We start from the raw sequence: 13,749 nt of genomic DNA, 5'->3' as shown, positions 1-13,749 counted from the left end.
GACCAGGAGCCACATTCCTTCACAAGCAACCTTTAGGGAGCCATGGGGTAGTGATGAGCTGGGCCAGAGGCACAGACTCCTAATAGCAGAGTGCTTTCCAGCAGCAACATTTCTACACACACAACTCACACAATGCAAACAAAGAGACATTGTTATAGTTGAACACTGCAGGAGGGGTAGAGCCAGGTCTGGTGAGGGGTGTGGCTTATGGAGAATCCCAAGGGCTATACAGAGACAGTGGTACCTCAGGTTAAGAACTTAATTCGTTCCAGAGGTCTGTTCTTAATCTGAAGCACCACTTTAGCTGATGGGGCCTCCCGCTGCCGCCGCACGGCCAGAGCACAATTTCTGTTCTCATCCTGAAGCAAAGTTTTTAACCCAAGGTAATATTTCTGGGTTAGTGGAGTCTGTAACCTGAAGCGTATGTAACCCGAGGTACCACTGTAGATCTGGAATGTCACAGCTTTGATCCCAAGGTTGTCCCCCCCCCCCCGGTTCATTTTACTGAAAATGCATTCCTCCTTCTCTGCCAACCATCAAAATGGATGTTTAAGGTGGTTAAGCACATCAGAGCCCTAGCATTATCTGGGATAATTAAATTAATTGGTATGATTACAGGTACTCGCTGTTCCTATAGCCTCACCCTTGACTGCTGGCCGGATGGCAATTGTGTTACAGAGCTGCACAATCAGTCCTGCGGTTCAAGCATGTTGCATACAGACTAAACCTTGACAGTCTATTGTTTTACAAAGCCAAACTGATTTGTCAGATTAGTATCGTATTATGGAGCCGCAGGACCTAAAGGTGTCTCACATTGTGGCGTCTTAAGACCCAGCTATTGGATTGACTGTTTGTGGTGATATTTTTGCTGGCCAGGTTAAAATTGAGTGTAAGGGAATATGGAGAAATTAATCCCCTCACCCAGAAGACCAAAGTTAAGAATGAGGCGCTTCTAAAACAAAGTTGAAACTTTGTTTACACTTGATGGTTTACCACTGCAAGGTGCAATACTTTGTTTCAAGAAGATACAGAGATACTGTATTAAATATCTGAATGCAACACTTTCAACCTGTCAGATATTTTTTTCTTTGTAGGGTGGCTATTCTTCTACACCATAAAACCTTCCAGCCCCTTCCTATGACCTCAGCCTTCCCCCCTCAGGTAGACTGAACCTTGTCTGCCCACTTACAGATGTGCAGCTTCCTCTAGCAGATAAACTCTGTGAGATTCCACTTAGATAGCCAGAGACCCCTTTTGCCTATACAGTGGTACCTCGGGTTAAGTACTTAATTCATTCCGGAGGTCTGTTCTTAACCTGAAGCACCACTTTAGCTAATGGGGCCTCCTGCTGCTGCCACCGCGCCGCCGGAGCCCGATTTCTGTTTTTATCCTGAAGCAAAGTTCTTACCCTGAAGCACTATTTCTGGGTTAGTGGAGTGTGTAACCTGAAGCGTATTTAACCCGAGGTACCACTGTACAAAGTCCCTGACTCCATACCCAGGTCCCTGTCTAATCCACATACAATCCCTGCCTGTTTGCTGTTGGACACTCCCCATCCCTATTTGATGGTTAATTTCCCTCTCTGATTAGCTGATCTGTATGCCAGCACCAATTGGTTGCTGGGTCACAAGGCAGATCTGAGGCCTGTCTGTCACACACGCCTTCAAGCAATTTGATATGGAAGCTCTCTTGGCTGAACCATGCAAGTTGTTATCGAAGCTTCAGACAAAGCAAAGATGAGTTTCAGTGACTTTAAAATAGGAGGGCATTTTCCTGGTGTTTCTCTTCAGTTAAGGTAACCTGATCTAAACAGGTTTGTCTGGAGTTGTGAATGCTTAATAAAGTTTCCTAATGCATGTGGTTTTCATTTAAAAATCTGTTGTGTGATTTCCACTGTCATCCCTCCAACCCCCCCCCCCTTTCTATGGCTAGTCAAACATATTCTGACATTATTTTACATGTTATGCTTTGAGAAATACAGGCAACAAAGATATGAGGGTGCTGCTTGCAAGATGCAGTTTACGTTGCTTACAATGTTTGGTTTCAGGATCTTTTAGAATTGGAATTGCCAACCATTTGGGGGACAATAGGCCTATATTTGAGAAAGGTCTGTTGGTGCCGGTCACAAAATGACTTCCAATAGTGTCTTAGTTCAACATAAAAAATACACAAAGTACAATATAGTGAGATCATATAAACATTTATTGAAAGACGACCAGCTCACTATGCCAGAATGCACTGTTGTGGTACTGAAGGCTACAAACCAATGCCTTGGTGTAGGGACATCTGAACATGTATTAAGAATCCTTAAATGGTTTTTCCCATTTATATTGGTTGGGAGTACAGCAACATGAGCAAAGGCTCAGAAATCAGAAGGAAAAGAAACCCAGATTTTTAATTACTAGAGTCCCAATTTTTAGAAAGTAGTAACCGGAACATCCACAAATTAAAATATAAATATTGCAGACTAGAGAATTCTAACTACACCTAGCATAATGTCAACTCAACCTCATCTACGTGGAGTATAAAAAGGTAAAGGTACCCCTGCCCGTAAGGGCCAGTCTTGACAGACTCTGGGGTTGTGCGCCCATCTCACTTAAGAGGCCAGGGGCCAGCGCTGTCCGGAGACACTTCCGGGTCACGTGGCCAGCGTGACATCGCTGCTCTGGCGAGCCAGAGCCGCACACGGAAACGCCGTTTACCTTCCCGCTGGTAAGCGGTCCCTATTTATCTACTTGCACCCGGAGGTGCTTTCGAACTGCTAGGTTGGCAGGCGAAAGTCGGCAAGTCCTAGGCACTGAGGCTTTAACCCACAGCGCCACCTGCGTCCCTACGTGGAGTATACATACTGCTTTAAAACACACCAGCTGTGGTCTTGAATTGGAGATTATGCTGCAGTCCATAAGAAGTATGCCTTGCAGCAGGTGTTACTACTGAAGGATGTCAGTAAAGAATCAGAACCCAGCTGTTTCGGACACTGAAGATGCTGACCAAAAAGTACAATCTATTTGCATATCAATGAACTTATCATTGAGAATCAAGTACTGTATGATGCTATTTCCCCCTTTTAAAAGCACATGTCTAGTAGATGGTTTTAGCTGTTACTTTCTAAAAGCACCCATCTCAGACATGTTTGCAGCTGGCATGGAACATGCATATCAGGACAGGCCAGGAAGTATGTCTGGGATTGAATCCAGCTTCTTGAAAATCCCAGGTTTTTTTAAACGGGTTTTTAAAAACTTATTATTAAATGATTTACTGTGAATTTCCATTCTGTCAGTGATAGAGAAGTGGTCAGGAATGTGTTAACTCATGTGCTCCTTTGAAAGGCAGGGCTTAAAAATCTGTATTATCGCTTAAGGAGTCTGCAAAACTCCTTAAGAAACTCTTGACAGCCCTTTAGAACAACCTCATGCTCAGAGGGCGGGGCAGAGAAAGAGAATAAGAGGCATTGTATAATGCCATAATTAATTAACAATTAACTAGTGTTGATCTTTGAGAATGCATCTGGCCAGTACAGTACAGTGTCTGCCAGTACTGTACATTTTTAAAGGTAATTTCAAAGTGCTGTTGCTTACCTTTAAAGCCCTACACAGCTTGGGACCCATGGAAACCTGAAGCCACAGCTGTTCCCATGTCACCCTGCTCATGCACTGTCATTTTTGGAGGCTGTCCTCTGGGTGCCCCCACCAGAAGTCAGTGGCAGACTGGCCACCTTATTGGTGCCCATTTGGTTATCTTTCAATGTCAGAACACCACCTCATTCATTCAAACTTTTTAGCTTTACTACTACTACTACCACCACCACCATCACTACCATTATACTGCTGGTGGGCTGGATAGTTCAGATCCTCCATCAATTCTTCCCATGTAAACTTGCTTAAGAAGCATGAGTGAAGAGCAAAATTCTTTTTGAAAAAGCAAGCAGCCTACAAGACTGGTCAAAGACTAATTGCAGGCAATTGCAAACCAACTGGCATTCTCCAGCAACAAAGCACTGGGGTGAGAATGGCTGTTTCCCCTTCACTAAAACGAAGTGGACCTGGTTTGCACATCATATCAAACCAGCCTTCTCCCATTTACTACCCTGCAATTGCTCTGGACTACAACTCCCACAACCTAGCCATGCACTGCTACCCTGGCTTGGGCTGTTGGGAGTTGTAGCACCTGGAAACCACCAAGGTTGGAGGGCTGCATTTAACCATGGTTAAAACAAGCTATCGTTTAATATATATGAGTAGCATGCTAAAGCACACGGAAAGTGTTGATGCTTTACTCCTTACCTGCAGGGAAAGATTCCAGAATTTTATTTGTGTTGCCTAAACCCAGGCTTGTGCTTATGGGGAAACAGACCACGGGTTCACACCAGGTCATGACAAGCCTAACTGGCTTCCTTCCAAGCAGGAGAGGAGCAAAGCACCTATGATTTCAGCAGCATCGACCCAGAGACTGCTTGTCCACATTTAATTACATTTTCCTTTAGCCAGAGTTTAATGTGATGTGCAAACCAGGCCTGTACAATGCCTGATTTATTGTCGTTATGAAAGGCAGTCAGGTGTACAAGCAGTGAATCATCCCTGGAATAAGAGCTCTCATTCTACTTGCCTGACATCGTGTGGTTAGCAAACCAACTGAAGCAGCCTCATAGCAGAGGATTTTGGCAGATACTTCCTAGTTAGTTCATAGTGACACACCCAGCATGGGAAAACACTTTCCCTTGTCTACAGAACGTAGAAGGGCTCTTGCACTCTTTCTGAAAGAACCGATGACTAGGTGGTAGTCTAAAATAAACACCACAAACAATATAGAAGCCCCAGTGAAACTAAGCTGTGCTAGGTCACTGTCTCAAAAGAAGACCATGTTACCTTCAGCTGCATTATGACAGAACCACAGGTAAGTGTAATAAACAAACAAGCCGACCATAGATTGCCGTTTAATAGACAACGGAAGCAAGCCTGGGAAAATAGCCACGCCCTAAAGACTATTTTGTATCCAACAGAAAGACTACTTCCTTTCTATTACCCAGCTGTTTCATTGGCCAAAATGTAACAGAAAGGGATCACACCTTGGGAGGGGAAAAAGGCTTTATTTCAGAGTTTAAATGGCTAGCAATATAAGCACAAAGCTTGTCTTCACATTTTTATTTGTGCTTTTGCAACCCCTAGGGATACTCAGTTAATGATTTTTTTTTTCTTCCTCCAGCACTGCAGTATGAATGGGGCAAAAATGCAGTGGAGTGACCAGTGCATAACAAATCGACCAACCAAGATGATGAGTCCACTGCTCTTTCTGCTGGCGTGCGGAGAATGACTGGCGAGATGCTGAATCAACACACAGCTGCCACCCTGGCTAAGGAAGCTGCACTGATTGCCAGTGCCATGCATGCTTCATGGAGATGGCTCTGGGTTGTTCCAAAGGAACTGCCTGGCACAAGGCCCAGAAGAAAAAGGAGCTACAGAAGAAGCGTTTCACATGAATGAGGGCAACATCTGTGGCAAGGAACACCCAACTGCAGCTGGCTTCTTCCATGTAGAGAAAAGTGGCAGTCCTTGTGGAAACAATTCGTAGGAAAACAACGTTGCTTTTCAAAGGAGGAATCCCCTTTTGTTATAATGCAAGTTGCACTAGCTCAACTATTTTTTTCTCCAGCAGATTATAGGAGCCCAGAGGGTGCACACTGTGTCAGCACAGCCTACGGCCTTGTTTCTGCTTCTCAGTCCTTGTGCTTCTTCTTATGATGCTTCTTCTTTTTTCGCTTTTGGGATGCACTAGCTTTTTCAGTCCGTTTTGCTTTCTTCCTTGATGGCTGAACATCACCAGCATCTGACTCACCACTGTCAGAATCCCCCAGTTCAGAAGGAGTTTTGCTCTTGTGTTTCTTTTTTCTCTTTTTTTCCTGTTAGAGAGAATACATTAGTGTGTGTAAGCTTTTCTGTTGGGGAGTATTAGGAAAGGATTCCCTAAAAGCCGGTTCACATGTAATACTACAAAGAACTATGGCTTAGCGCTAGCTAGCAAACGGGCAGGTTCCTTAAGGGTAGATTGGAGCCGTTGAGCTTTTCACCCAGTACTGATGCTGAGTAGCTAAACCTGCATGTTTGCTAATACGCGCCAAGCAATTATTTGGCTTAATGCTATATGCAAACTGGCCCTGCTACTCACTGATCCAAGCTGCATTTTGCAGCAACAGTATTTGCAAAAACTGAACAGAAACCTAAAGTCAGATACAGAGCTCCTAGCCCTTCTTAAGATGGTAAAGCAGCAACAGTTGTCAAAATACAAAGTGCTAAGATGAAAAAGGAGCAGCATTTATTTATTACCAAGATTTATATCCCACCTTTTTATAAAATATCCAAGGCAGGATAAGAATACAGAAACTATAAGAATAAAATCGAGGAAAAAGTGAAGGTACAACAGGTAAGTATGGGGGAGTTAGCCGGGTTTTTGCCCCGGTTGACGCCTTCAGAGGAGCGTCACTGAGGCTCCCAGCCTCTGTGTGTGTGTGTGTGTGTGTGTGTGTGCGCGCGCGCGCGCATGCCAAATCGGGTCTTTGTCTTGGGTCACATAAAGCCTAGTTTTGTCCTTGGATAAGAAAATTAAACACCCTAAGCACAGGACTTGTCGATCGCATGATCGGCAGTTCGAATCCCCGCGGCGGGGTGAGCTCCCATCTTTCGGTCCCAGCTCCTGCCCACCTAGCAGTTCGAAAGCACCTTTAAGTGCAAGTAGATAAATAGGTACCGCTTTATAGCGGGAAGGTAAACGGCGTTTCCGTGTGCTGCACTGGTGCTGGCTCGCCAGAGCAGCTTCGTCACGCTGGCCACGTGACCTGGAAGTGTCTCCGGACAGCGCTGGCCCCCGGCCTCTTAAGTGAGATGGGCGCACAACCCTAGAGTCGGACACGACTGGCCCGTACTGGCAGGGGTACCTTTTACCTTTAAGCACAGAGCACCAAATATTTTTTACTCTTTAAGTATGTTAAGTTTTGCCCTTGGATAAGAAAATTAAACATCCTAAGCACAGCGCACCAAATATTTTTTACTCTTTAAGTATGTTTAGATAGGCCTTTGGGGGGAAAAGAGCTTTTTTAAAAGTGCAAAGGCCCACTCCCTATAGACACTGGGATTCAAATGGACTTACTTTTATGTACAAGATTGCTGACATCATTGTAACTGGCAGCTTGCTGAGCTTGTTCTCCATGAATGTGGCAACAGAACTGTTACCTGTACTCAATCCTGTCAGCCAATCTTTTACCTTTTTTCTCTTCTTCACAAAATCTTCAGATTTATGTGCCTTCTTTTCTTCTTCTGGAGGGATTTCTTCTTCCTCTGGAATCAGAGTATACTTGGTCCCTCCTGGCTGCACAAAGCAATCTTTTGCAAAATGACCTTCAACACAATGTTAAAAAAAATTAAAAAAACTAAAACAAACCTTGTTGGTTACCACCTCTCCGCCCCTACCATGTTTTCTAGTACCTTAAAGTAAAACAGCAGTATTCATCTTTTCTAGCTACGGAAAGTTTTGCCATTATGGCCTGTAGTCCCTGAAACTGCAAGAGGCCATCCCCTGTATCCTCAGTCTTTGAAGGCTGCAAGGAAGCTTGTGTTGGCTATACTGGAGCAGGAGGTAAGAGTTCTACCTACAGCATGCCTGGGAACTGCTGATTTCCACATCCACTCATGCTGGTATTTGTGACTAAGGACTTTATTACTTTTATACATACATAATTTTATTTGTATGCCCCCTTCCCACAGTTCAAACCATCCTCAAGGCAGCTTACAACATAAAAACCACCATAAAAACCAATTAACAAAAATAGTCACAGACAATAAATATTAAAAATACAAACCAAACTGAAAAATTCCCAAATAAATCACAACAAAACCTAAAGTATACAAAGAACCAATGGCAACAACTCTCCCCCAAACAAAACACCCCATCCCTTTGACATAAGGTATATTTGCATACGGTATATTTGCAAGCATAATTTATACAAATAGGGATGTTGCTGCCAAGTTTTATGGATGAGCAGACTTGACTACCCCAAAACTCAGAAAGAAGTGGTCCAGTTCTCACTTGTGCTGTAAAAACACCCCCTAAATATTTCAAACATTCATAGCTTCACAATTAAGTTTGAAGATGTTGTGAACAATATTTCAAAATTTCGCTGCCCTTGCTGCATTATTATTAAACAAACAATTAGCCCACCCTTTGGCAAAAAAAGTGCACCCCACTCCTTTCTACCCTCCCAACAGCCCTGTGAGATAGATTAGGTTGAGATACAGTAGCTGAACCATGGCCACCAAGCGAGAGCTACAGGGATGAGTTATTATTTGAACCCCAGTAACTCAGTTAGAAAGAAGTGGCCCAGTTCTCACTTGTGCTGTAAAAACACAAAGGTAAGACCCAATACCTTAAAGATTATGGCAGCATGACACAAATGTTTTAAATAAATAAATAAATAGGAATTTGACCTCAACATACCTGGACAGCCACACTTTTTGCAAACTGTGTTTAAGACTGCTTCTAGAGTGATCTTCTGGCTGGTGTAGTCTTTGAATGAGCCTTTCTTCCGTGCATCTTGACTGTGTGCAGACATAGAAGATTTTAGTCACAGACAAAACCATTTGTTTTGAGGTATAATCCTAGTTCAGCTGAAGCCAATAGCAAAATACTAAGGAGCTTTATGTCAGAAATTAAGTCAGACATTTTAAAACATGGCCTGCAGCTTTGGGGGAGCACCAATCCATATGTCTTCCAGGGGACCCACATAAATCAATGCGGACAGGGTACTCTCCCCAGCCAATTGGAACAAGCAGAATTCATGCAACAATAGCACCCTGTGCAAAGCACATCCTTGCTCCCTGCCTTTTGCTTCTCATGTGGTCTATTTTGAAGCAATTGGGAATAGCAGGTCTCTTCTTTGTGTGTGGCTTTTTGACAGAAGGGAGCTTATTGCTATCCGACTTTTGGGGGGGGAGGGTTCTGTAGTTGTTTGGGAAAAGGAGATATCTCAGGGCAGATGCAGGTTACCTTCCAGAATACACGAAAAAAGATAGTTCTACCCTGGCAACAGAGGCTCTGCTCCAGCAAACTATACACCATTTAATTTTAAATTATTTTTCCTAGGACAAGAGTGAAAGCAAAGCAAGATAATCAGACATCATCTTGCGGTAGCTGAACCAATGAAAGTTCTGCGGCTGCCCCTGTGTCTTCATTGGTCCAACAACCCCAAGGCAGAATCTGAATGGCTCTCCTCACTGTCACTCTTGCCCTGGGGGAAATCAATAAAAAGGATTCCAACTTGCTGGAATGTTGGCTGCTGTCACAGTGCTGTCAACTTGCTGTCCTGCTGGTTGCTGCTTGGTCTCTCGGGTCATTTGGAGCCACCTGGGCTGCAAAGTCACAGATATGCACCCAGAAATTTGGCCCTAGCAGCACCACTGCCCATTGGGATACAGCAAGGATGGGGAAACCATAGCCTCCTGATATTGTTGGAATATAACTTCTATCATCCCTGACCACTGCTCATGCTGATAGGGTGGGGTGGGAGTTACCATCCAACATCTGGAGGGCCACACATCCTGGGGATAAAGGGGAAAATGAAAGAATAAAAAAAGTCCATACCCCCACAAAAGTGCAACATATTTTGCTTACTCGAGAGTCACATTGTTGGGGTCCAGGTCCTTTCCAGTTCCTTGATTAACAACCTTCATCGAAAGAGACAATTTTAACTTCTCATCTGTCTTCTGAAAAACAAGGAAATATTCTTTTGATTATTATTTTTTTGGTCAGACCTCAAGGAACAAACCAGGGGTTTGTGATGAGGAACATTCTACACAGAAGGGAAAACACGCCAACCAAAGAGTCATCACAGCTAGTACTGCACCTCCTGTTTTCCTACCGGGCCTCTCATCATTAATTCAACGTAAATGCATAAACACAACATCAGCCATTGACAGGACCGTGGGGTACTTTCTTCAAAGTAAAAAGTTGATCAGTGTGTACTTCTTTCTTAACAAAAACCTTCATGTAATTTGTTGAAGTGCAAAATCCTATTTTACAATCCCCTCAGAAACGGAACAGTAATGTTTACCTCTTTTCCTATAAGTTTCACCCACACTTTTTCTCCCACATCCACCAACTCTGAGGGCTGGTCCACCCTGCAGTGTGACATGTGACTTTTGTGTACGAGGCCTAAGAAGAAGTATGACGGAGAAAAAAAGTTTGTTAAGTACTGTTCTTAGACAGATGAAATGAACAGAAATGTCTTAAGAATCCTAATGGGTTAACATTGTATTTTGATTTAATACAACTGATAGAGATCCAAACCTTGTTTCCTTGTTCCTGGAATTTTAATGAATGCTCCATATTCTGTCACAGAAGCAACCTGTAAAGAAAATAACAATCATTAGTCAAAAAGGGTTGGCATTCTACTTCCCTATAGTAACTTTTCATCTAATCCAGTATTGTCTACTGTGACACTGGCTGACCAGAGTTTCAGGAAGAGGTTTTTCTCATCAATGGCTATCTGACCTCTTTACCTAGACATGGCAGGAACTGAACTTGGGATGTCTTTGTGCAGGCATGGCCCCTCCCCATCTCATTCCATGTTGTACATTTCAAAAGCAGTCTACTATTTAGACTGCAATCCGATGTATTAATACAAGTCTAACTGAAATCAGTGGGGCTTACTTCCAAGCAGAGATACCCAGGTTTGAACTATGAGTTATAAATTATAAGGTATCAAACCAAAAATAGCCACTGAGACATTTGAAACCTGAATACCTGGTCTCAATGAAGCCTGCCAAAATCCAACCCTTGTATTTAAGCACCAGGCCGGCAGTAATGAGTGACAATGAGATTGCATGCAGGCAACTACATGGAATTCTGTGTGCATGTGTGCAGACTAGCAGAGGAGGAAAAGAGCACACTGTTTCACCTCTGAGATCAGAATAGTAACTAAGCAAGCTTTTGAAGAATGGAAGCCCCCACCTCCATAACCATCATAGAAATTCAGCAAGCTGCTGTAGGAAGGATTGAGCTCTTCATTCCTCTTCTGTAAGACCCCAGCAGGGTACCAAAACATTTTACAGGGTATAAACTTATGGGCTCATTTACAAGACTGCAAAAGGAACAATTCACTATTTCAGATATATCCTATCCAAGCTTATGGATTTTTTTTAGGAGTAAAACGATAACATAACTGCGCTAAGAGGAATATTAAGACTATTCGTTCCTATTTACTCAGACATAAGTTCCCTGTTCAGGCTTGCAGCTTTTTTACTACTTTCTCTTTTTTCCAGTTACCAAATTATAAAGCGGAAAGCTTTCCAAAATGGATATAAGCACATATGTAAAACATATAAATTCATGTAGAAAAGGGAAAAGGAAAATTGCAAAATCTGATATACAAGGTCACTTATTTAAATAAGTTCATGATGAGTGTACCTTCTCCTCTTATATTTGCATGCATTTGTCTACTATCATTTTTTACTATCCTTATTTTTATTATTAGTAATAATAATCTCCCTCCCCCAAGGTCAATTTCATCATGTGTATGGTTATATCATATCTCAATATTTAACAATCAATTTCAACAATATTTGCCTATATTAAATCGCATTTATTTTTCTGCCAGGAATATATGGCTTTTCATTATGGTATTCATGATATTTTGCTCAAAAGCACATGATGCTTCATTTGCTTTTTCATTCTAGTAAGCTATATAAAAGCTCAACTTTTCAATAACATTATTATCCTGCTGTCCCATCTGCCTTACTTTAATGATATTAGTTAATTTAACTATTTGGGTAATGTTTAATTAGCCAGTCTTGCTATTTGGGGGTCTTCTGCTTTTACCATGTTTCTGCTAGTCATTTGGGCTACAGTTGATAGATGAATGATAACTTTCTGACTTTCTTGCACATCTAATCCTTTAATATACGCAAATAATGCTAAACATGGGTCATTTGATATTCTTACTTTTTTCAAGCATTTGTTCTGAATATATTTTAAATCTGGGCTGTGTCCATAAGACAATTTAAATAGTTCAATCTGATGCAGACACAAATATTTCAAAGCTCATTACATTCTGAAAAGTAACAGTTTTAGCACATACCTCTCCTTGGAAAATATCATAGAGTTCTGGAATTACTTCCATTGCCTTAAATTATGAGAAGTTCTCACAAATCTCCTGGCCAGATTTTTCGTTATCCCTTGGAAGCATAAATCTCTTTCACTGAAATGCAATCAAAGACACTCACTCATATACTAATTTCCAAATTATTTAGGCACTACCCAGATGTTTTAAAGTGCTTCTCCTTCAGTCATTATTAGCGGCACCCTAGTATAGTAGTACCTTGGTTTAAGAACAGCTTAGTTTATGAACAACTTGGATTAAGAATGCTGCAAACCCGGAAGTAGGTGTTTGGGTTTGTGAACTTTGCCTTGGATGCAGAACATGTTCCGCTTCCTGTTGAGTGTGTTCCATTTGTAAATTGAGTCCCCCGCTAATATGGGAAAGTACGCCTTGATTTAAGAACACTTTGGTTTAAGAACAGATTTCTGGAACGGATTAAGTTTGTAAACCAAGGTACCACTGTACCTAAAATGCTCAATAATTCACAAAATCCCAAATTTAACCATGTGGAAACCCTGTTCCTTTTACAAGGTACATTTCTGAGCACAATTCAAAGTCTAAATGGCCTCAGCCCAGAAGGAGCGTCTCCACCCCCATCGCTCAGACCTGAGGTCCTTCTTCGAGGGTCTTCTACTGATTCCCTCACTGCGAAAAGCGAAGTTACAGGGAACCAGGCAGCGGGGGGACTTCTTGGTAGTGGCACCCTCCCTGTGGAACGCCCTCCCTACAGCTGTCAAGGAGATAAAAGAATTACTCAACTTTTAGAAGACATCTGAAGGCAGCCCTGTATCGGGAGGTTTCTAATGCTTGATGTTTTCATTATGTTCTCAGACATGATGTAAGCTGCCCAGAATGACTGGGGAAACCCAACCAGATGGGAGGAGTATAAATAATAAAATTACTATTAGTATTACTATTACACACTGCCGTGTGGTCCTTAGTTACATTCTTTGTGCGGTTTGAAATGCATCTTCACCACCCTTAGAATTCAAACGCTGAATGTTTACAAATACTTGTCAGATAATAATAATAATAATTTTTGTAGCTGTTCTGTAATGGGAGGGAAACCTTCCATTCCCAGACGTTTCTCCTGCGTGGTGTCATTATGGTAAATGTTTATTAGGAGAGATTGCCTCAACTGACTATTGCTGAATGGTCTTGTATGGGGGGATACTGTGAACTATCACTTTCCCCTCAATGATTTTGGGATCCCAGAGGCCATACAAATAACTCGCCGGATCTGAGCTGGAATCTCGACTCCACCAGGGAAAAAATGATCAGAGTTGTTTTATTTTGGAAGGCCTCCTCCTGCACCTCCACACAGTTACCTGCGTGCAATGCCCATTGAAGACAGTGGGGTCTACTTCCGAGTAGGCCTACGTGGAGCGAAGGCCCGAACCCTCCCTCTTCCATCCCCGCAGCCCTTCCTCCCTCTCCTCCTCCTCTCACCGACTTACCACCTTCGGGAGAGAACGAAAATCCCCACAGCAACCGCCGTCTCCTTTACCCGTCCCGCTCCGCCTCTCCTCTCCAGCGCCGGCTTCCCACCAATCGGCGAGCGGCATACACGCGAAGTCTGCGCCGGCTTCACCAATCAGGGCCAGGCT

At 42.8% G+C, this 13,749-nt stretch overlaps 1 protein-coding gene and 1 long non-coding RNA gene across 4 annotated transcripts in view; one reads left to right on the top strand and one right to left on the bottom strand.

The window, feature by feature from the left end:
• The window catches only part of LOC309375405, a 168,366-nt gene extending 167,305 nt beyond the window's left edge, over window positions 1-1,061 (top strand). Inside the window, exon 2 of the long non-coding RNA XR_014170913.1 lies at window positions 436-1,061. This is a non-coding gene — a long non-coding RNA (uncharacterized lncRNA). The remainder of the gene's footprint in view (window positions 1-435) is intronic.
• A 4,005-nt stretch (window positions 1,062-5,066) lies between these two features.
• On the bottom strand, window positions 5,067-13,729 carry ZCCHC17 (zinc finger CCHC-type containing 17). 3 transcript variants are annotated; one of them, XM_081920902.1, is made up of 8 exons: window positions 13,600-13,729; window positions 12,122-12,241; window positions 10,333-10,390; window positions 10,097-10,197; window positions 9,658-9,749; window positions 8,485-8,585; window positions 7,141-7,388; window positions 5,067-5,896 (listed from the first exon to the last, which is right to left on the bottom strand). In XM_081920902.1, exons 2-8 carry the CDS (start codon window positions 12,161-12,163, stop codon window positions 5,714-5,716), a joined length of 825 nt encoding a protein of 274 aa, XP_081777028.1. In that variant the 5' UTR covers window positions 12,164-12,241; window positions 13,600-13,729; the 3' UTR covers window positions 5,067-5,713. The 3 variants fall into 3 exon arrangements, with proteins under 3 accessions (XP_081777028.1, XP_081777030.1, XP_081777029.1); XM_081920904.1 differs by having other exon boundaries at window positions 7,255-7,388; window positions 13,600-13,725; XM_081920903.1 differs by lacking the exon at window positions 13,600-13,729 and adding an exon at window positions 13,471-13,562.
• Window positions 13,730-13,749: the final 20 nt, after the last annotated feature.

This window comes from Podarcis melisellensis (genome assembly GCF_964234715.1).
Source record: "Podarcis melisellensis genome assembly, chromosome: 8".
Lineage (NCBI taxonomy): Eukaryota > Metazoa > Chordata > Lepidosauria > Squamata > Lacertidae > Podarcis > Podarcis melisellensis.
The sequence above is the reverse complement of the archived record's forward strand: the minus strand, read 5'-3'. Positions and strand labels throughout refer to the sequence as shown.

What these genes read in the sequence shown, in the direction of transcription:
- ZCCHC17 (XM_081920902.1), bottom strand. Translation starts at nt 12,163, where the DNA reads ATGGAAGTAATTCCAGAACTCTATGATATTTTCCAAGGAGAG. An exon ending in TCCAGGAACAAGGAAACAAG is followed by an intron (nt 10,198 to 10,332) that starts GTTTGGATCTCT and finishes ACTTCTTCTTAG; the next exon opens with GCCTCGTACACAAAAGTCAC. An exon ending in CAGCAATCTTGTACATAAAA is followed by an intron (nt 5,897 to 7,140) that starts GTAAGTCCATTT and finishes TCTCTCTAACAG; the next exon opens with GAAAAAAAGAGAAAAAAGAA.